This window comes from Schistocerca cancellata, chromosome 8 (assembly GCF_023864275.1).
Source record: "Schistocerca cancellata isolate TAMUIC-IGC-003103 chromosome 8, iqSchCanc2.1, whole genome shotgun sequence".
Lineage (NCBI taxonomy): Eukaryota > Metazoa > Arthropoda > Insecta > Orthoptera > Acrididae > Schistocerca > Schistocerca cancellata.
In genome coordinates this window covers 573931528-573955544 of record NC_064633.1, presented here as the reverse complement: position 1 = coordinate 573955544, position 24017 = coordinate 573931528, and the positions used below count along the sequence as shown (strand labels likewise).

Here is a 24017-nt window from a genome sequence, read left to right as displayed (position 1 = left end):
TCAATCGTTTGGGCAATTTGTTCCTTTTACGAAAGATTGCGAATTCCAGATGTGTACGAAGCCTTTTTGGACGATTTAACACAGACTCAGTGATTGCAGGCTCTCTTCGACACAGCTGAAACTTCCCCACTAATTACAGGGCCAACGTGATCATCAAATGATTCAGAAAAAACTAATTCGTTCATTCACTCCAGAACAAAAAAGTCACAAACCTTATTTATGGAGGAAATTGTGTATTAAATCCATCTCCATTACATGTCCAGATCTCCGGTGATTCCACGCCTTAATTATTTTCCGCTTACAGTCTCTTTCTCTTCAAACAAACAGCTAGCGGCACAAATGTTAATTGGTTCGCTTTAGCGAGAAGAAAAGCAGAATTTGTATCTCTCAGAAACACGTCAATCCCTCAACAGATACTCCAGAAGCTGTCCTAGTTACCACTCTTAACAACAATGGAGAATGCATATATGCATCTCTGTTATTTCAAATAATAAGCGCACTAGAAAATACTTTGGCGTCGTCGAGCTGTCGCCGCATATATTACGAGAAAATCAGATCAGATAACTTTTCCAAAGTGAATGAATGTGGATGGTTTGATTGAAAATGATTAATTGGTGCGTAGTAGAGGGTATTTTCTGTGGGGACATTACACGTAGACGTTCTAACAGTTCGCACTAAAAATCCTTTAGTTTTCTCATTAGCATCCAGTTGCTCCACAAGCCAGTGTAACGCCGGAAATGCATATCCTCCTATTTCCATCTATTGTACTACAAATTTTTTCCTTATTTTGTTACCTGAAGATATGACATTTCTGTGTCTTTATATATTGTAATTGTTTTACTATTTGTATATGTGTATTTATGCATTTATGTCGATGTATAATTGATTTGTTTTGTAAATATTATTTGTATTTTTACGCTGGGTCTTACCTAGGGAAAACTATGCTATAGAACGATTGCACCGGTAGATCGTGTGGAGAACCAAAGTGTTTAGGATCTTTGGCAGTGTTAACTCTGCCGCGTGGAGCGCGGGCAGAGCAGAGTCTGGCTGGAGTAGGGCGGAGGACCAGGTGTGTTGTGTGACGCTCCCGCCAGTTGCCGCGCTTTCGGGGTTTGGCAGCATGTAATTGCGCTCGACTTGCTATGATAGTTTCTGGCACGGTGTCGCGGACGGGAAACATTAGCTGGCACACATCAAGAGCCCGTTTCGCCTGGCGACAGTGTCGAGAAGAAGGCGCGCCAACGTCCAGCTTCTGCAACAGCGACGGCCGACAATGAGTGACTGTCGTCACCTCCTCGATCGACGACTTCAAACCTTCAATCAACCAACAAGGAAGACTGAAAGCACGTAAAGTTTTAGGACTGTATGACAGACCTCAGCTGCTCAAACTGTTCCATTTGCATCACTAAAATACAGCAACTTAGCATGAATATTTGTTGCTCATTGTCCCAATTGCATTACCAGGCAGGGTCCCTTCCTTTTCCGAAATGAACTCGAGTGTCGTTGAAATTCAGACGCCAGCATTAAAGTATGATCATTCGATGTCAATGCTTTAATTTCAAAGTTCAGTTAAGGTATTCATAGCTGGCTACAATATTTAGATTACTCAAGCACAAATTAAGAGTGCGAGTTTTGTTACCATATTTTAGTTTACCTGTGACTGCAGCTCAGCTTGGTACGTATTAAATTTTACTATTGTTAATTGTTCAGAAACATTTAATTCAAGTTCAAAATTAAATCTCTTATTTCTAAATTGCGTAGATTCAAGTAGCTTTTGAAATGATTGTTGAGGTAGCCCAAGACTAACCTTATTTTATTGAATTTCGTAGTGCTTCAGAAACAAAGTTCATTATTAATTTCAGTCAGTAAATTAACTTTCAATTTTCCGGTTTTATTAGTTCTTTTGCTAAATTAAGTCAGAGTGTAGCGAAATTTATTACTTCTGATAAACATTCAGTTTTCACACAACACGTGTCAACCTTCAGTTGCCACGCTTTTAGTGCTAATTATATGTGCATTAACCTTTCATTTTCAGTTATTATAGTAGTTGTCCATAGGACTGGCGACCGTAATTTTCCCCAAATCTCAAATATCTAATTAACGCCAGTTAATTGTTAACGTAACGACCGCACATTTACTTTCTTTATTAACTTTACCCCTTTTCAAAATTAATTTCCACCAGTATCATTTGCATTTTTCCTTTCATTTAAGTGTAACCCTTTCCTCCATCTTTACCGACAGATTAACTTCGGTGACTATTGCTTTTTCCCAATCGTACACGCGGTTTAATTTTCACTGTCATTAAGGTCGATAAGTGAGGGGGAGGTTACACCAGACGTGGCATTTGGTACTTTTAGTTTTATACTGTACAAGCAAATCTTTACGAAGAATACTTTTACATTCCTTTCTGCAGGTGAAATAGACGTTGCCTTTTGTGCAGCGGGGCCCCTGATTTCACCTCACTGCCGTTCTATTTCTAGTCTCAAGTGGTGCATCCAGTCTCCACCAAGTAAAAGTCGGCGCAAAAACGTTGTTGGATTATTTTCTTATAATTAATTTTTCATATAAAATCTAATTTTCTCTTCCTTCCTATATGCCTACGGTAGCTACTGTAATTGTGTATTTTCACGTTGTTAACTTTTGTTGGTCTGATTTTCCAGTTTTCTTCACGTGGATCATTTTAAAATAAAGTACAATTATTTCAGAACAAAAACAGTCTCGGCTGCTAAAATATTTAATTTCAGTGAATAGTTTCAATCTTTTGGGGCATTATCAGATTGTGTAAGTGACCCACCAGTCATAAAACCACCTACAATGTAAAATAAACACCAAGGTAACCGGATACATAATCCAGTCGCTATGAAACATCTAGACGATGAAGTGAATCATCTTTGTATCTCCAGCATCATGCCAGTATTATCTTGCAAATAATGTATTTGTTTGTTATTAAAAACTGGACTGCATTTTTCTTCTGGTAGCTGTTGTCATGTGGCGTGACCTATTCGACGGATACGTACAGAGATATTGATCGTTTATTATCTGAATGCCCATTCCCGCAAATGTCCTATTCCACAAAATTGAGGGTTTCTGAATATATCTTTTGGATAATGTTTTAATTCTTCTTTAATTTTGAAATTCAGTCACGAAATTTTGTTCACCACTTTGACTACACACACTGCAAAATTTTATAGGTTTCATATACTATGCTTCTAAAATTTGTCTTTTCAAGCCCTTTCCTCCTCAGGACATCAAATAGTTTCTTCGACAGCACTGTGTCATACGCCTTCTCTAGATCTATGAACACTAAATGGCTACTCAAATTCCTTTTTAGTCTCTCTGTCATTAGTTATGTTAAAGCAGAAATGTAACAAGATATTCCCTTCCGCAATCCACTTTGCTCTTTAGGGGCTATCAACATAACCTCTGTTTTTTCTCTTAGGAACGGACCATACAACCTTCGGTATGACAAATTCCATTCCTTGGGCACTAGTTAACCCTCTAAAATACATTAAATAACTACTTAAACATTCCCATGAAACACTCAGTCTATACTAATTCTATTAGTACGTTTCCCGGTCCACGAGATTTCTCAGTTTCTATTTCTTTCACAGATCTTTCAACTTCTGGTACGGGTATTGGCTTTACGTTTCCCGCTGATAATTCACTCTCGGAATTCGGTTCTGTCTCCTTATACTCACTTCTGTCTTCTGTAAGCAGTGATTTAAAATGATTTTCCCTTCCTCTGATATCAATAACTGTTATATTTGTCCCATCTTTCACAGCTTTTCTTAAGCTCTTCACCATCTTCCAGGCTTTTGCTACCTTTGAATCGCCCCAATACATCTGTTTACCTCCTAACGCCTTTTTTCCCAACGTCTCATTTTTCCTATTTATATTTTTTTTAGCCTCATTGTTTATTTCCATAAATTTTTCTATCCTCCTGAACCCAAACTGACATGCTCTCAGGTTGCTGTTACCTACTGTTACAAATTCATTTCGAAAGATTTACCTCTATTTATCTGTTACTGTAGACGCTTGCCACGATAACTACGGAAGAAATATGTGTCACAGAAACAGAATGTTATACCCTTCTTACTTTAAGGTTGAAATGTGTCATCCACGAGTTCACATTCCTAGCATGTGAGGTTTCTTTGCGTGACACATTTTGTGGTACATTTTAATGACAATACAAAGTAATGAATAAATGAGTTTATTATTTGTACTAAGAACACACATAGATGGGCGGTTTCATGAACAACGTGCTCAGTGGAGGATGCGAAGATGCGAGATCAGGTAATGGTGCGAGAGGACGGGTGGAAGTGAAGGAGATGAGTCGGTGCGTGGCTAGAGGGTCGCCGGCTGGCGCTGCGTGTGCGGAGGGCTGAGGACGACGGCGACGGGCCGCCCAGCGAAGTAGGGCGTCGCCGTGCCTCTGACGACGGGGCGCCGCGTCGCGGGGGTCGTCGGCGGCTGACGAGCCAGCTGACGAGGGGGCTGACGAGCCGGCTGACGAGGGGGCTGACGAGCCGGCTGACGAGGGCGCTGGCGCTGAGGCCTCCGCGGGACCTGCAACAAACCGACACGCCGGCTGTGACGATCCTCTCAGGCTCCCCAGCTTTCTGCTGGTCTGAATGCCCATGCTGCATGCCCGTGGTAAGTTTCTCATACGTTTTCTGCTATTGTAAATAATATCTTTACTGTACTGGGACAGAGATGAATGAGCGCACTGCAGGAGCAGTGAATAACATCTTTGACTCTGTGTTTAGTTTTATCTGTCGCTGACTTGCCAGTCAATCACTAGTGCAGTGCACGAACATTGCATAATAGCAAGCAGTTGAATTTTTAGAGAAGGAGATTTGTTATATGTGTATCTGAAAGAAATTATCTGGAATATTTTAGCCGGCCAGTGTGGCCACGCGGTTAAAGGCGCTTCAGTCTGGAACCGCGCGACTGCTACGGTTGCACGTTCGAATCCTGCCTCCGGCATGGATGTGTGTGATGTCCTTAGGTTAGTTAGGTTTAAGTAGTTATAAGTTCTAGGGGACTGATGACCTCCGATGTTAAGTCCCATAGTGCTCAGAGCCATTTGAACCATTTGGAATATTTTAGGGAGGTGAAAACTTGTTTGTGAACATTCATCATTGTTTCTGTTGATGGAGAAGACTTTTGGAGGAATTTTCCAAGGTAACCAATGCACATGCAAGAATGATATGTTTGTATGTCAGAATTATTAATTGAAGGAAATCTTTGTACCTTAGATAAGTAACAACTTTCATAATTACTGTTTATTTTATCTCTTTGATTTTCATTGTGTCATCAATAATGCAATTGGTTGAAATGTTTGTAAATTTTGTAATGAGACAATTTCGTAATTATTAGAGTCTGCCGGCCGCGGTGGCCAAGCGGTTCTAGGCGCTTCAGTCCGGAACCGCGCGACTGCTACGGTCGCAGGTTCGAATCCTGCCTCGGGCATGGATGTGTGTGATGTCCTTAGGTTAGTTAGGTTTAAGTAGTTCTAAGTTCTAGGGGACTGATGACCACAGTAGTTAAGTCCCATAGTGCTCAGAGTCATTTGAACCATTTTTATTAGAGTCTTCTTATGTTGTACAGCCGGCCGATGTGGCCGAGCGGTTCTAGGCACTTCAGTCTGGAACCGCGTGACCGCTACGGTCGCAGGTTCGAATCCTGCCTCGGGCGTGGATGTGTGTGGTGTCCTTAGGTTAGTTAGGTTTAAGTAGTTCTAAGTTCTAGGGGACTGATGACCTCAGATGTTAAGTCCCATAGTGCTCAGAGCCATTTGAACTGTATATTGTACGTCCTTTTTGTCAATAATCAGTTTGATTTTTCAATAACGATTGTCTTTAAAGTAAAACCCCTCTCCACAATTCGTATTAAAGTTCTGAATATTTCGTCGTGTGTGCATTGCACCTTACGCCACACGAAATCACAGATTGTTTCTGACAAGCAAGAAGAAAGAAATCAGTATTGAGTAGTTTATTTTCCTTTAGCAGCTGCATCTGCTGATTTGTGTTTGCTGCCGAGAACGCTGGCCACTTTTATTCGAGGGCAAATCTCACCTTGCATTCTTGAGCAAACAGTTGAAAGGTGGCTACACTGAGTCACAGCGCCATAGATTGCGCCAAAGATTATTATTCCGCCGCCTCCACTGGTGCAGTAGTAGCTCAGAGGATGTCGAGTGCAGTTGTTCAGTTGGGCGAGAGAGTAGATGCTGTTCGGTTGGTGTAATGTATAGATGGATTTTGGTTGGTTGTTTGGGGGCAAAAGACCAAACAGCGAGGTCATCGGTCTCATCGGATTAGGGAAGGATGGGGAAGGGAGGCGGCCGTGCCCTATCAAAGGAACCATCCCAGCATTTGCCTGGAGCGATTTAGGGAAATCACGGAAAACCTAAATCAGGATGGCTGGACGCGGGATTGAACCGTCGTCCTCCCGAATGCGAGTCCAGTGTGTGTGTATAGATGGAAGATGTTGCAATTATCACAGTGTATTTGGGAAAGGAGATGGGCTTTTGATTTATGATGCTGGTGTAATGGAAAATTTTCGTCAATATATAATGAGGTAAAAAGGTATTACAGTTTTCTTTAATGACAATGCCTCTTGGTCACAGGTACAGTCAACAAAGGACCTGGCTCGTGTTCATGTATTAGACTTGTAATTCTGGTTTCTATGTGCAATTATAGTATTTGTGGTTTTTCAATTAGTTCATTGTAAATGGTGTTTAAAATATTTTGTCGTTTTGAGAAAGAACCGAGCCAGATACATGTACGTTGAGTCACAGTACCACACACAGAACAGTTACACTTGTGCTTTTGTTGTTTCGTAGCTTTTATAGTTGCAGGGGAATTAATTAATCAATTGTGTTAATGGAAATTCCTTGTCATTCTTTATTTTTATTTTATGCAGTCAGATTGCGTGCTAATACTAGTTAGGGCCAACCGGTTACGAGACTTCGTAACCGGTCACACAGCAACTAAAATTATTGCATCTTATTCTTTTAATTAAACCCCCATGCACAGTGTGTAGACGGGATTGTCAGGTGTCGTACTAGAAAGCAGATTAATTCGCACTGAACAGTGATGCTAATTTTCGAACATTTATTTTCTTCTGGGTAGATTAGTAATTTATTTTTGTGAATATTTCAAGTCAAACACTGCACTTCGTATAGCGCTACATTCATAATGTACTTCGGTATTGAGTTTTAGTTGTACAGTTTTCACTGAGTACACAATTAGATTCTTTTGGCAGTTAATTAGACTAATTTTCTTTATTTCAAAGTTTGCATTTCGTGGACGTTGCAGTTTTATTTCACGACACTGTTCACATGGCAACACAGAGCCAACCAACAGTCAGTTTTGTTCAGCAACTGAATACATATCTAAATTATACATTAGAAGACGAGAAAGTTTTTGAAAAGAATATATTCAGTTTTCACACAAACAGACAACTTTTTTTTTTACAGAAAGCTTACAGTGTGTACCCCCCCCCCTTCCCCAACTGAAACACAGAAAGGTGCCAGCTGTTGCGCTGAGCCGTGAATGACGCAACAGTGCAACACGGTCGTCTCGAGACTCCGCCCTGCCTTTCCCGAAGGATTGCATCTCTCCGAGGGGTGGTGGCCTCTGCTGCGAAGCCTATGGTTGCAGTGCTCAGTGGTGCTGGTGTAGGAAACCCGGTGGTGGTTTGTGTGGCACATGCTGTGGGCCATACACTGTCAGGGGCCCCCCAGCCATAGTCCTTAATTTTGTTTTGGGGACGTATTACCTGTTAGCAGCTGTGAATGAAAATTGCAACACTACACCGAGGTGAAAAAGAGTTATGGGATAGTGATATGCACATGTACAGATGGCAGTAGTATCAAGTACACGAGATGGCAGGGCATTGGTAGAGTTGTCATTCGTAGTCAGGTTGAAAGGTCTCTGTTGGATTCCTTTCATGTTTGATTTCTTAAATCTGTTGTCATTTACGGCACAAATTCCTCTTCTAAATTTACTGTGGCGTATCTGACTATCTGGGAGGAGACTGAGTAGTGGAACGTGTTACTTTTACACATAAGCAAGAACGATCTGTCACACTACTACACTTTAAAACACAGTTTATATGTAATTCATGTCACACAGTCTCATACGGAACCTACATCCGCTTTCTTTTATATACTGTATATGATAAGATACTGTCATCCCCCTTCCCTTCTGTGTGAGAGCATGAATGAGCAAATGTATTTCTAGTTGCATGCTTGAGGGTAGCAGACAAGCCTGTCTGCTAGAGAACAGTAGGACCAACGTCGGAACAGGTAGCTACGCTTTCTAAAAGCAAAGAGGTTTCTATCCTTAGTATGGTCTTGTCTGTCCCTTGTCATGTTGGTATAGGAAGCTGCCTCTCTGGCCACTTCCGTTTGTATTTGTGAGCCACCCCTCAGGAAGGAACCAGGTCATTCTGTCCGTGGCGAGCGTCTGAAGTGGTAAGATCTCCGGCTAAGCGCGTGTCTGCTAAGTCCGTAGGACAATGGATTTCTTAAGTTCAGCCTAAATGAAAATTTAATCACCTTTATTTCAGGTTTAGCTCTAAAATATCTAATGTTATCTTAAATTGCAACGCAGTGTATTTCGAGTGTGAAGTTCAGAATATTTTCCAGTAGTTGCTTTGTCACTACTTTGTGAATAGAGTGGAACCACGTGTTGATCAGTAACTCTAACTAAGATCATCAATCTTAAATGCGAGTGTGCGTGAGATTATAACATCTCGTCTTGACAATATTTTTCAATATAGCAACTTTTCTTTATGTTCAACCCACGTGGGGTGTACTTTGTGAGACCACTACCACGTGCTTATATAATTGTTTGACCCATCAGGTTAATAGTAAGACGTTAGTAACCAGTTCGAGGTTTTTCTTTTGTAAATTGCTTTTCGATCTAATTTATTTTAATTATCAAAATTATTGTGGAGTTACACGCTTTGTGTAAACCAAGTTGACCACGTGAAGCATGTGGTGTAATCATCAAAGTAGCCCTCAGCTATTCTTTTTGGGAAGATTTCACAGAGAGTTAGTATGAATTTAGTATACCAGTGTGTGGGAATTACATGAGGAACAGGATTGTGCTACGAACGTAACTTCTTTGGGTGAAAATTGAATTGGTTGGTTGTGGTTAATTTCCTCTTGCATATGTTTCAACGTTCTTCGTGTGTTATTTTATGAATGCAGTGTTGTATGCAGTCTCCCAATCTTGGCTCCATATTTGATGTGTTCCGTAAGATTACAAACTCACATTTTCCACAATCCTAAATAAGGCACCAGTTTAGTTATGAATCAAATTTAATATGCTGAAATTTCAATGATCAATGTTAAAATAAATTTCCAAATATAAACTGATTTATTTCTTTTTATTTAAATTATCTTTTTATATATATATATATATATCACCGGTTGCCGTATGACTATTAAAAGATTATAATTAATGTTAGTCTGGTTGGGAATTTGGTAAGCTAGACTGGATACCTGGTGAAACAGTTGCGCAGTAATGCAAGGTTAACTTCCCCAGACAGCTCACAGCTTTTAACCCACTTTTATAGGTCTTGAATAGCAGCACCGCTTTCATACAAAATAAAGCAACAACGTTATAAGGTCACTCATGTAAAAGGTTTCCGACGTGATTCTAACTGCACGACGGGAATTAACAGACTCTGAATGCGGAATGGTAGTTGTAAGTAGACACATGGGACATTCCATTTCGTAATTCGTTAGGGAATTCAGTATTCCGAAACCAACAGTGTCAACAGTGCGTGAATAACACCAAATACCCGAAGGCATTACCTCCCACCACGGACAACGCATTTGCTGACGGCCTTCGCTCAACGACTGAGAGCAACAGTGTTCGCGTAGAGTAGTCAGTGCTAATAGACAAGCAGCATCCTAACAGACAAGCAGCATCCTAACAGACAAGCAGCATCCTAACAGACAAGCAGCATCCTAACAGACAAGCATCATCCTAACAGACAAGCAGCATCCTAACAGACAAGCAGCATCCTAACAGACAAGCAGCATCCTAACAGACAAGCAGCATCCTAACAGACAAGCAGCATCCTAACAGACAAGCAACACTGCGCGAAATAACCGCAGAAATTGTTGTGGGTCGTACGACTAACGTGTCGGTAAGGACAGTACGGCAAAATATGGCGTTAATGGGCTACGGCTGACGTGAATGCCTTTGCTAACAGCACGACATCGCCTGCAGCACCTCACCTGGGCTCTTGACTGGATCGGTTCGACCCTAGACAACTGGAAAAGCATGGCTTGGTCAGATTAATCTCGATTGCAGTTGGTAATAGCTGGTATTATGTATGGCGCAGATCCCACAAAGCCATGGACCCAAGTTGTCAGCCAGGCACTGTGCAAGCTGGGGTGGCTCCACAATGGTGTGGACAGTGTTCACTCGAAATACAGGGTGATTCAAAAAGAATACCACAACTTTAAAAATGTGTATTTAATGAAAGAAACATAATATAACCTTCTGTTATACATCATTACAAAGAGTATTTAAAAAGGTTTTTTTTTCACTCAAAAACAAGTTCAGAGATGTTCAATATGGCCCCCTCCAGACACTCGAGCAATATCAACCCGATACTCCAACTCGTTCCACACTCTCTGTAGCATATCAGGCGTAACAGTTTGGATAGCTGCTGTTATTTCTCGTTTCAAATCATCAATGGTGGCTGGGAGAGGTGGCCGAAACACCATAAGAACACCATAAGAAAAAATCGCAGGGGGTAAGATCAGGGCTTCTTGGAGGCCAGTGATGAAGTGCTCTGTCACGGGCTGCCTGGCAGCCGATCCATCGCCTCGGGTAGTTGACGTTCAGGTTTCATAACTAACCTTTTTCGTAGGACTCTCCATACAGTTGATTGTGGAATTTGCAGCTCTCTGCTAGCTCTGCGAGTCGATTTTCCTGGGCTGCGAACAAATGCTTGCTGGATGCGTGCTACATTTTCATCACTCGTTCTCGGCCGTCCAGAACTTTTCCCTTTGCACAAACACCCATTCTCTGTAAACTGTTTATACCAACGTTTAATACACCACCTACCAGGAGGTTTAACACCATACTCGCTCGAAATACACGCTGAACAACTGACGTCGATTCACTTCTGCCGTACTCAATAACACAAAAAGCTTTCTGTTGAGCGGTCGCCATCTTAGCATCAACTGACGCTGACGCCTATCAGCGACCTCAGTAATCATTATACATCTTGAGAAAGCAGAATGTTGCGCTCCGCGGAACTCACGGACTTCGAAAGTGGTCAGTTGACTGAGTTTCACTTGTGTCACACGTATGTACGCGAGATTTCCACACTCCTAAACATCCCTAGGTCCACTGTTTCCAATGTGATAGTGAAGTGGAAACGTGAAGGGACACAAACAACACAAAAGCTTACAGGCCGACCTCGAATGTTGACTGACAGATACCGCCGACAGTTGAGGAGGGTCGTAATGTGTAGTAGGCAGACATCTATCCAGACCATCACATAGGAATTCCAAACTGCCTCAGGATCCACTGCAAGTACTATTACAGATACGCGGGAAGTGAGAAAACTTGGAGTTCATGGTCGAGCGTCTGCTCATAACCAACACATCACACCGGTAAATGCCAAACGACGCCTCGCTTGGTGTAAGGAGAGTAGACATTGGGTTATTGAACAATGGAAAAACGTTATGTGCAGTGAAGAATCACGGTACACAATGTGGCGATCCAATGACAGGGTGTGGGTATGGCGAATGCCCGGTGAACGTCATCTGCCAGCGTGTGTAGTGTCAACAGTAAAATTCGGAGGCGGTGGTGTTATGGTGTGGTCGTGTTTTTCATGGAGGGGGCTTGCACACCTTTTTTTGCGTGTCACTATCACTGCACAGGCCTACATCGATGTTTTAAGCACCTTCTTGTTGCCCACTGTTGAACAAATCGGGGATAGTAATTGCATCTTTCAATATGATCGAGCACCTGTTCATAATGCACGGCCTGTGGCGGAGTGGTTACACGACAATAACATCCCTGTAACGGACTGGCCTGCTAAGAAAAAAAAAAAACGGTTCAAATGGCTCTGAGCACTATGGGACTCAACTGCTGTGGTCATTGGTCCCCTAGAACTTAGAACTACTTAAACCTAACTAACCTAAGGACATGACACACACCCATGCCCGAGGCAGGATTGGAACCTGCGACCGTAGCAGCAGCGCGGCTCCGGACTGGAGCGCCTGCTCAGAGACCTGACCTGAATCCTATAGAACACCTTTGGGACAGAATGAGATTTTTACTCTGCAGCGGAGTGTGCGCTGATATTAAACTTCCTGGCAGATTAAAACTGTGTGCCCGACCGAGACTCGAACTCGGGACCTTTGCCTTTCGCGGGCAAGTGCTCTACCGACTGAGCTACCCAAGCACGACTCACGCCCCGTCCTCACAGCCTTACTTCTGCTGGTACCTCGTCTCCTACTGTCCAAAATTTACAGAAGCTCTCCTGCGAACCTTGCAGAACTAGCACTCCTGAAAGAAAGGATATTGCGGAGACATGGCTTAGCACAGCCTAGGGGATGTTTCCAGAATGATGTTAGAGCACTTGCCCGCGAAAGGCAAAGGTCCCGAGTTCCATTCTCGGTCTGGCACAGAGTTTTAATCTGCCAGGAAGTTTCATATCAGCGCACACTCCGCTGCAGAGTGAAAATCTCGTTCTTTTGACGGCTTGGAGCTACACGATAAAACCCGAACGTACAAGATTAGCTCTCGTAAACGAGCAATTAGTTTTGTGAAAACTACGAGAGCTGTTCAATAAGTATGCAACACCTTTTTTTTCCTCGGCCAATTTAGGTTGGAAAGATGCGGAGTTTGTTGTGCGACGTCGTGTAATTTTTTCCGATTCATCTCCTATAGTTCCATGGTGCGCTAAAAGTAACCTTAAAAATGACGTCTGTAGCAGAGGTGCTTTCCAAGCAGAGAGCTGCCATTGCGTTTGTTTTAGCGGGAAACCAGAGCCTCGCAGATACTCATAGCCCCTTACAGAAAAGAGCACAGGTAGTCCCAGTTTTCAAAAAGGGTCGTCGAGCAGACGCGCAAAACTATAGGCCTATATCTCTGACATCGATCTGTTGTAGAATTTTAGAACACGTTTTTTGCTCGCTTATCATGTCATTTCTGGAAACCCAGAATCTACTCTGTAGGAATCAACATGGATTCCGGAAACAACGATCGTGTGAGACCCAACTCGCTTTATTTGTTCATGAGACCCAGAAAATATTAGATACAGGCTCCCAGGTTGATGCCATTTTCCTTGACTTCCGAAAGCCGTTCGATACAGTTCCGCACTGTCGCCTGATAAACAAAGTAAGAGCCTACGGAACATCAGACCAACTGTGTGACTGGATTGAAGAGTTTTTAGCAAATAGAACACAGCTTGTTGTTCTCAATGGAGAGACGTCTACAGACGTTAAAGTAACCTCTGGCGTGCCACAGGGGAGTGTTATAGGACCATTGCTTTTCACAGTATATATAAATGACCTAGTAGATAGTGTCGGAAGTTCCATGCGGCTTTTCGCGGATGATGCTGTAGTATACAGTGAAGTTGCAGCATTAGAAAATTGCAGCGAAATGCAGGAAGATCTGCAGCGGATACGCACTTGGTACAGGGGGTGGCAAATGACCCTTAAACAGACAAATGTAATGTATTGCGAATACATAGAAAGAAGGATCCTTTATTTTGTGATTATATGATAGCGGAACAAACACTGGTAGCAGTTACTTCTGTAAAATATCTGGAAGTATGCGTACGGAACGATTTGAAGTGGAATGATCATATAAAATTAATTGTTGGTAAGGCGGGTGCCAGGTTGAGAGTCATTGGGAGAGCCCTTATAAAAAGTAGTCCATCAACAAAGGAGGTGGCTTACAAAACACTCGTTCGACCTATACTTGAGTATTGCTCATCAGCGTGGGACCCGTACCAGGTCGGGTTGACCGAGGATATAGAGAAGATCCAAAGAAGAGCGGCGCGTTTCGTCACAGGGTTATTTGGTAAGCGTGATACCGTTACGGAGATGTTTAGCAAACTCAAGTGGCAGACTCTGCAAGAGAAGCGCTCTGCATCGCGGTGTAGCTTGCTGTCCAGGTTTCGAGAGGGTGTGTTTCTGGATGAGGTATCGAATATATTGCTTCCCCCTACTTATACCTCCCGAGGAGATCACGAATGCAAAATTAGAGAGATTCGAGCGTGCACGGAGGTTTTCCGGCAGTCGTTCTTCCCGCGAACCATACGCGACTGGAACAGGAAAGGGAGGTAATGACAGTGGCACGTAAAGTGCCCTCCGCCACACACCGTTGGGTGGCTTGCGGAGTATAAATGTAGATGTAGATGTAAATGTAGAATGTGTACGCAGATCTGGCAGTGAACAAAAGCACGGAGAGTCGTTGGGCGAGCCCCTGTCATCGTCGCAACAAGGCCGCACGGACCTGTCGCCCGGCCACAAACAGCTGTGACTCCTGCAATGCTGGAACGTGCAGACGCTCTCGTTCGAGGTGATCGACGGATCCCCTCCATACAACACATTGCTACACGACTGCATATCTCTGTCGGTAATGCCGACACACTCGTCCGCCAGTTGAGGTACTCAGAGGTGTATGCCCGCTGGGTTCCTGGCCACCTAACTGAAGACCACACAGGGCAACGAAGGACCATCTGTGCGGAATTGCTCGCGCATTACCAGGGTGATCGTGATAAATTTTTGTCGAAAATCGTCACAGGCACCGAAGTCGAGCAGTACAGTAGCATCATGGAGCATTTGGGCTCTCCCAGTAGCCGGCCGGAGTGGCCGAGCGGTTCTAGGCGCTACAGTCTGGAACCGCGCGACCGCTCTGGTGGCAGGTTCGAATCCTGCCTCGGGCATGGATGTGTGTGATGTCTTTTGGTTAGTTAGGTTTCAGTAGTTCTAAGTTCTAGGGGACTGATGAACACAGCAGTTAAGTCCCATACTGCTCAGAGCCATTTGAACCTCTCCCAGTAGGGTGGTGTAAGGCAGTCGCACTGAACGGAGATTATGTTGGGAAGTAGAGTTCTGTAGCCAAAAGGGCCGGCCGCGGTGGCCAAGCGGTTCTAGGCGCTTCAGTCCGGAACCGCGCGACTGCTACGGTCGCAGGTTCGAATCCTGCTTCGGGCATGGATGTGTGTGATGTCCTTAGGTTAGTTAGGTTTAAGTAGTTCTAAGTTCTAGGGGACTGATGACCTCAGATGTTAAGTCCCATAGTGCTCAGAGCCATTTGTAGCCAAAAGAGTGGGTAATAATATGGTGGATTGGAATCCTGAATAAACCAACTTGCTCTCAGAACAAAATGCATTGCGTTACTTTTGAACGCCCTTCTTACTCTCTGTGAAGATTTCCTGGAGAGGAAAGGGCGTTGCATTCATACAATGCAATTTGTCATATGGCTAGAAATTTCGCAAGTTTCTGGAAGACAACGAGAATGACTTTAAACTACTTTTTAGAACTCTACATTTCCTATGTTTAGTCAAAGTATCTCTCTATGGGACCACAAAGATCGATATGTTCGCAAAGTCAATCCACTCCTCTAGGTGGCATGCAGGCGTGTGGGTGTGTATCGCAAACGTCGATTAGGAGCAGGTAGTTACAATATCTAATTTAGCTCAGTGTAGAAATCTTACTAGATTTTCAACGTATCGGTGTGTGGTCCCGAAAGCACTTTTAACAGCAGCACTATTACACCTTGCTTCACTAAAAATGTTTAGTGCAACATAGACAATGTATCAAATAGTGCAGTTGAAGACGTACGTTCATGGCTTGCGGGAAGTAAATTGATGCTAAATCACAGCGAGACTCAGTTTCTACAATTTCTAACAAGCAATTCAACGAAAAGTGATTTATGATTAAACAGAATGAGCATATGATTAGAGTCTGAACAATACGTATTCCTAGGTGATCATACAGATGGTAGGCTGTCATGGAATGCCCATGTACAGGATATTGTTCAAAAATTGACTGCTGATACACTTATCATTAGAACAATATCTGCAACACGAAAATTAGGCTACTTTGCTTTTTAATTTACTTTACTTTTCTTTCGCTTGAGACAGATAACATTATATTCTGGGGTAATTATTCTCAGACTATTTTTGGCTCAGAAACAGCCAGTTACAGCAATATTTGATGTGTTCGCTATCCTCTTGTCGATCAATTGTTCACGAGTCTTGGAATTCGTACATTGGCCTCTCAATAAATATTTTCTTTGATATAGTTTGTTGTTAACAATATTGGCTTATTCCCAACAATTAGTCGCTCTCACTCAGTAATACTAAACTGAAATCTAATGAGCATTTGGATCGCATCTTCTTGACTCTTGTGCAGTATTCTGCTACATCCGTTTACAATAAGCTGTCGCAAAATTCAAGTCTAAACTGAAAAATTTTCTCATGGGTCACCTGTTCCATTCTGTCGGTAAATTCAAACTAAGCTAATTCTAAAATTATATTATTGATTACGCTAATCAGTAGCTTGTCGTCTACACAGAAACGGTATAAATTTTATTCGTTATAACCTTCTCTACTGTTAATCTCATGTACTGAGGGTCGCTCCATGATTATGAAGATGTGCTCCTCAGTTAGGTCCTACGGAGCTAGACGTGTAAAATGTTGTTGTTGTTGTGGTCTTTAGTCCTGAGACTGGTTTGATGCAGCTCTCCATGGTACTCTATCCTGTGCAAGCTTCTTCATCTCCCAGTACCTACTGCAACCTACAGCATTCTGAATCTACTTAGTGTATTCATCTCTTGGTCTCCCTCTACGATTTTTACCCTCCACGCTGCCCTTCAATACTAAATTGGTGATCCCTTGATGCCTTAGAATGTGTCCTACCAACCGATCCCTACTTCTAGTCAAATAGTGCCACAAACTCCTCTTCTCCCCAATTCTATTCAGTACCTCTTCATTAGTTATGTGATCTATCCACCTAATCTTCAGCATTCTACTGTAGCGCCACATTTCGAAAGCTTCTATTCTCTTCTTGTCCAAACTATTTATCGTCCATGTTTCACTTCCATACATGGCTACACTCCATACAAATACTTTCAGAAAGGACTTCCTGACACTTAAATCTATACTCGATGTTAACAAATTCTCTTCTTCAGAAACGCTTTCCTTCCCATTGCCAGCCTACATTTTATATCCTCTCTACTTCGACCATCATCAGTTATTTTCCTCCCCATATAGCAAAACTCCTTTACTACTTTAAGCGTCTCATTTCCTAATCTAATTCCCTCAGCATCACCCGACTTAATTCGACTACATTCCATTATCCTCGTTTTGCTTTTGTGATGCTGATCTTATATCCTCCTTTCAAGACACTGTCCATTCCGTTCAACTGCTCTTCCAAGTCCTTTGCTGTCTCTGACACAATTACAATGTCATCGGCGAACCTCAAAGTTTTTATTTCTTCTCCATGGATTTTAACACCTACTCCGAATTTTTCTTTTGTTTCCTTTACTGTTTGCTCAATATACAGATTGAATAACGTCGGGTAGAGGCTACAACCCTGTTTCACTCCCTTCCCAACCACTGCTTCCCTTTCATATCCCTCGACTCTTATAACTGCCATCGGTTTCTGTACAAATTGTAAATAGCCTTTCGCTCCCTGTATTTTACCCCTGCCACCTTTAGAATTTGAAAGAGAGTATTCCAGTCAACATTGTCAAAAGCTTTCTCTAAGTCTACAAATGCTAGAAACGTAGGTTTGCCTTTTCTTAATCTATTTTCTAAGATAAGTCGTAGGGTCAATATTGCCTCACGTGTTCCAACATTTCTACGGAATCCAAATTGATCTTCCCCGAGGTCGGCTTCTACCAGTTTTTCCATTCGTCTGTAAAGAATTCGTGTTAGTATTTTGCAGCTGTAGCTTACTAAACTGATAGTTCGGTAATTTTCACATCTGTGAACACCTGCTTTCTTTGGGTTTGAAACAAAATAAAAACAAAACAAAAATAAAAATAAAAAAGGAATAGAATAAAAACAAATAAAACCTGGGAAGATATGCTGAGGGCAGACTAAGTCGAGGAGGCGCTTTGGAGTAGCTCACGTTGTGCGCAGTTGCCGCGTTTTCTTCCCAGAATTTTCCACGTAACAATCATTTGCGCTCTGGGAGGTCAGGATTTTTACAAAAACGCGCTTACCAAGGAGGGGGGCGCGCCTCAGATAGTCTTCCGCGTACACACGGCGTCAGCCGTGGACGTGACGGAGCAGCAGGCGACGGTTGCTGGTGACGTCACACGTAGGAGGAAGCACACCCAAAGCTCTGATTACGCTCAAGGCCGCTGCTGGGCGCACGCGAGGCCGTCTTCTTCCCGACACTGTTTGTACACAACACGACAGCCAGCACAAGCTGCTGCACACAACGAATCTCCCATCAGTCACGCTTTGCGCCCATGGGCTTGAAACCGTTGTCGACGTTTTCTCTATGCGATGAAACGTCCCTGTGAAGTCGTTTCATAAGACGCTTGTCGAATTCGGTACAACTTATTCACTTTAATATCTGATTTTAGCTCAATTCATGAAATCTGAGCACTCAAGTAAGGCCTATTGAATATTATATGTGTGTTTTGATGTTGGGTTTCGGTTTTGTTTTGTGGGAAACGCTGAATTGGTCATCGTCTGCTGGGAGCAGACGATGTTGCTTCTCGTTCGAAGGAGAGCACAAGATGACCAACTTAGGTTTCCAATACCTGAACAGAGAGGTTTACCCATTTTAGTCGAAGGCTGTTTTTGTGTGTGAGGTTGGTGACGGAGGGCTATCCCTCTGGTAGCTTCCGCTGCACGGGGAGCTAGGTAATATCGAAAGAGAAAGGGGCACTCTTCGGTGAACGCTTAGTGAGTACGGATCGTAGATCTTAAAGGGAGTTTCAGGTGATAGGAAGCAGGTTGAGTTAAGACTTCGTTATGTTTAACTGTTGAAATACTTAAGAACTTCAGCTTAACTGAAGCTTGTTAAGCCAATTACTTTTCCGAATGTGCCATAATTATTTTGCTTTAAACAGGCGATTTTTGGGTGTTTGAGTTAAAAGTGTGGAAGCTACTTTGTTCATTTTGAACAACGATTAGGTAGAATTTCAAACGCTACATCTGATTAGGAAAAGCTGTTTAGGATCACTTCAACCGTACGTTAGTGTAATACTATGTCGAAGCTAGTATGATTTTTAATGATTTTTAATCTTATATTTTGTGGAAGCTCCTTTTGCCTTTGTGTGTCGATTTTGTACCACGTGTTTGGTAATCAATGACCCTTCTGGTCCACCACGGCACCGCAAAAGGCCTTATTTTAACAGTTTGCTTGTTTAATGAGCTATAATTTCTGCAAGAATATCTGTTCTTTCGTGCGCTTTCTACAAAGCAGCACAACAGTTTGATTCGGAATGCACCACGTGCTCTAGTTCGGCCGTTTGCAAGCAGCAGACACAGTTAGTATGTTAAATAATTATGGCACAGCCTCGTGCATTGGTTAAACCTCTGTCCAGAATAGTGCATGCGTAGAATCGTAATGCGAATCTCACTGAGATATTTTTGTGGTATGAATGCAAAGGAGATGATAGTATCATTATCTCCCACCCCCGTTTTTTGTGTTTCTTCTTGCTGTAGATAACTTGTGCTCTGTTACATTCTCACGTAATTCTTACTTAAATATTTCTGGTCAGGCATCAGTTATGCGTAGTTAGGATGTGTAACCAGATACTTAGATACAATAAATAATCTATATAAGATAAATTCTTTGGTGTTGATCTTACCCCTTTACTCCGATTTCCAATCCTGAATGAATCAAGTTGCTTCATGCATGACACGGAGTGCTATTTATCTGGCCACTTAAAGAAATTTTCATACTTGTAATTAAATTATTAAAGTAATTAAACTAATAATTTTCCAGCTCCGTTTTTCTCTAAATGTTCAGGAAGGGCTTGGGCTGGTGGCGACCCTGAATTTCTGAATTTTTATCATTATTTGCGTGAGAGAAGCAGCTATAAATGCGAGATAACGTATATAGCTCGATGAAAAACGCCCTAAAGATAGTAATACGTTACAATGTGCACTAATATTTCTGGAAGTACAGTCAGAAACGGATGGAGTGGACGATTCAAAAGTCGTAGGTTGTGTAGGCCAGAGTGCCAGCAAATGACCTAGATTGCACATAACTCCAGTAGAAGTGGTTGCTGCCGGATTATCTCCTGTGAAACCAGAAAGGTCGTACTGGAAGCTCCGTGAGGTTGTTTGGAGATAATGCTGTGGCATTTAAAGAATTAGCAACGCTCAAGAAATGTAGCGATATGCAAGAAGACCTGTAGAAGATTGGTGCTTTATGCAGGGATTGACAGTTCAAGCTCAACATAAACAAATGTAACGTACTGTGCATAAATAAGGGGAAAATGTGTCATTGTTTGGCTGCAGAATTTAAGAACAATCACTGGGATTCACGTTAATTAAATATGTAGGAATAGGAAAGACAGCTATCAGACTAAGATTCACTGGTAGCGTAAATAATTCAGTGGCAATCGTCGACCTAAATTTAAATAAATGACTGTGTAATCAAATACAGGGTGAAAAGTATTTAAATCGACAAACTCTGGGAGGTGGTAGGGGACATCAAAACAAATATTTTTCCATAATGTCATTTTTTCCTATGAGGAGTATTTAAACCGGTAGAGGAAGATTTCTCTGGCAGCAAATTAATTAAACCAACAAACACTTTTCCATTTTTTTATGACTAAGAGACAAAACATTAACACAACCCAATTTCAGTTACATTAGATTTTCAAAAATGCCTCCATTGTCACGTAAACAAAGGTTACACCGTCGGATCATGTTCTGTCTGACACGGGCAAAAACCCCAGGAGTATCCTGAATTGTTCCTGCTGCTGCTACTATCTCGGCAACCAGATCCTCTTCTGATGCAACAGGAGTTGCGTAAACAAGGTTGTGTATCTCTCCCCACACAAAAAAGTCCAGAGGGGACATATCGGGTGATCGAGCAGGCCATGGTACAGGACCACCTCTGCAAATCCAAGTTTCTGGGAACCGTCGGTCCAGGAATCTACGCACACGACGACTGAAATGTGCCGGCGCCCCGTCATGTCGGATCCACATGCGTTGTCTTGTAGGGAGCGGGACGTCTTCCAGCAATTCTGGCAATGCTCTGGCGAGAAAATTATAATAGTGCCTGCCGTTTAATGGCCTAGTTAGCAGATAGGGCCAATTAAACAGTCCCCAACAACACCGACCCACACATTAACGAAGAACCGTACTTGATGAGCGCTAGTAACTGTGGCATGTGGGTTATCCTCACTCCAAACACGCGAATTGTGCATGTTGAAGACTCCATTACGCCCGAACGTTGCTTCATCGGTAAACAACACAGAGGATGGAAATGTAGGGTGCATTTCACACTGTTTCAGGTACCACTGCGAAAACTGTGGTCTGGGTGGATAACCAACTGGTTCCAGGTTGTGGACACGCTGTAAGTGAAATGGAAGTAACAATTGGTCTCGAAGGTCTGTTCTTACATTCGTCTGATTTTTCCACATGTTACGCGCAGTTGCACGAGTGCTGATTGAAGGATCCCGCTCCACATGCTGCAAGACAGCTTCCTCAAATTGCAGCATTCTCACCGTACGACGGTGTCTCTGTCCAGGTAATCTCCTAAATGACCCGGTCTCACGCAGACGTTGGTACACAGCAACAAAGGTCGTATGATGCGGGATACGGCGATTAGGATATTTTGTTAATAAACCCGCTGTGCAGCTCGTCCGTTGTGGTGCGCTACGTAGTACGGACCAACCATATCAGTGTACTCCTTCCAGGTGTATCGCTCCATTAGTAAACACAGACAATGCACAGCAGACAATGGACAGCAGTTGCCTATACAAGTGAAGAGCGTAATACGCCATGTAACAACTGAAGAGCTTAATACGGCCTCCACCGGTTTAAATAATCCTCATAAGAAAAAATGAAATTAGGGGAAAATATATGTTTTGATGTCCCCTACAACCTCCCAGAGTTTGTCGGTTTAAATACTTTTCACCCTGTATAATAATACTGTACCAACAGCTGTTGTTTTGATATTGTTTTATTGGGCAACCAGTGTTGACGTTCGAATCACATTATCTTACGATTTTCGTGTGAATGACACCAAGTACCACTCGTGCATGTACACTGAGGTGACAAAAGACAAGGCATAGCATTATGTACATATACAGATGGCGGTTGTATCGCGTACACCAGATATAAAAGGACAGAGCATTGGCGGAGCTGTCGTTTTTACTCAGATGATTCATGTGAAGAAGTTTCCGACTGTATTATGGCCGCACGACGGGAATTATCAAACTTTGAACGCGGAATGGTAGTTGGAGCTAGACGCATCGGACATCCCATTTCGAAAATCGTTTGGAAATTCAATATTCTGTGTGAAGAGAATGTGCTGAGAATGCCACATTTCGAGCATTATCTCTCACCACGGACAACACAGTGGCCGACGGCTTTCACTTAACGATCGAGACCAGAGACGTGGGCATGGAGTTGTCAGTGCTAACAGACAGGCAACACTGCTTGAAATGACCGCGGACATCAATCTGGGAAGTTCAATGAACGTATCCGTTGTGGCAGTGCGATGTAATCTGGCGTTAATGGGCTACGGTAGCAGACGAGTAGCGCAAGTGCGTTTGATAATGGCACAACACCGCTTGCAACTCCCCTCCTGGGCTTGTGACCATATCGGTTGGGCGCTAGACGACTGGAAAACCGTGGGCTGGTCAGATGAGTCACAATTTCAGTTGGTAAGAAGTCGTGGACCCATGTTATCAACAAACACTGTTCTCGCTGGTGGTGTCTCCATAATGATGTGGTTTGTGTTTACATGGAGTTGACTGGAGCCTCTCGTTCAGCTGAACCGATCATTATAATGTTACTTATAATCAGTCATGATTGCAAAATTTCTTTTTATTCATATGACCGGTTTCGGTTCATTCAGAACTACACTCCTGGAAATGGAAAAAAGAACACATTGACACCGGTGTGTCAGACCCACCATACTTGCTCCGGACACTGCGAGAGGGCTGTACAAGCAATGATCACACGCACGGCACAGCGGACACACCAGGAACCGCGGTGTTGGCCGTCGAATGGCGCTAGCTGCGCAGCATTTGTGCACCGCCGCCGTCAGTGTCAGCCAGTTTGCCGTGGCATACGGAGCTCCATCGCAGTCTTTAACACTGGTAGCATGCCGCGACAGCGTGGACGTGAACCGTATGTGCAGCTGAAGGACTTTGAGCGAGGGCGTATAGTGGGCATGCGGGAGGCCGGGTGGACGTACCGCCGAATTGCTCAACACGTGGGGCGTGAGGTCTCCACAGTACATCGATGTTGTCGCCAGTGGTCGGCGGAAGGTGCACGTGCCCGTCGACCTGGGACCGGACCGCAGCGACGCACGGATGCACGCCAAGACCGTAGGATCCTACGCAGTGCCGTAGGGGACCGCACCGCCACTTCCCAGCAAATTAGGGACACTGTTGCTCCTGGGGTATCGGCGAGGACCATTCGCAACCGTCTCCATGAAGCTGGGCTACGGTCCCGCACACCGTTAGGCCGTCTTCCGCTCACGCCCCAACATCGTGCAGCCCGCCTCCAGTGGTGTCGCGACAGGCGTGAATGGAGGGACGAATGGAGACGTGTCGTCTTCAGCGATGAGAGTCGCTTCTGCCTTGGTGCCAATGGTCGTATGCGTGTTTGGCGCCGTGCAGGTGAGCGCCACAATCAGGACTGCATACGACCGAGGCACACAGGGCCAACACCCGGCATCATGGTGTGGGGAGCGATCTCCTACACTGGCCGTACACCACTGGTGATCGTCGAGGGGACACTGAATAGTGCACGGTACATCCAAACCGTCATCGAACCCATCGTTCTACCATTCCTAGACCGGC

General features: G+C 43.4%; 1 protein-coding gene across 1 annotated transcript in view; it reads right to left on the bottom strand.

Moving 5' to 3' along the window:
• Positions 1-3943: 3943 nt before the first annotated feature.
• Positions 3944-24017, bottom strand: part of LOC126095691 (translation initiation factor IF-2-like) — a 61554-nt gene continuing 41480 nt past the window's right edge. Inside the window, exon 4 of the mRNA XM_049910444.1 lies at positions 3944-4566. Coding sequence (XP_049766401.1) covers positions 4345-4566 — 222 coding nt within the window. The 3' untranslated portion in view covers positions 3944-4344. The remainder of the gene's footprint in view (positions 4567-24017) is intronic.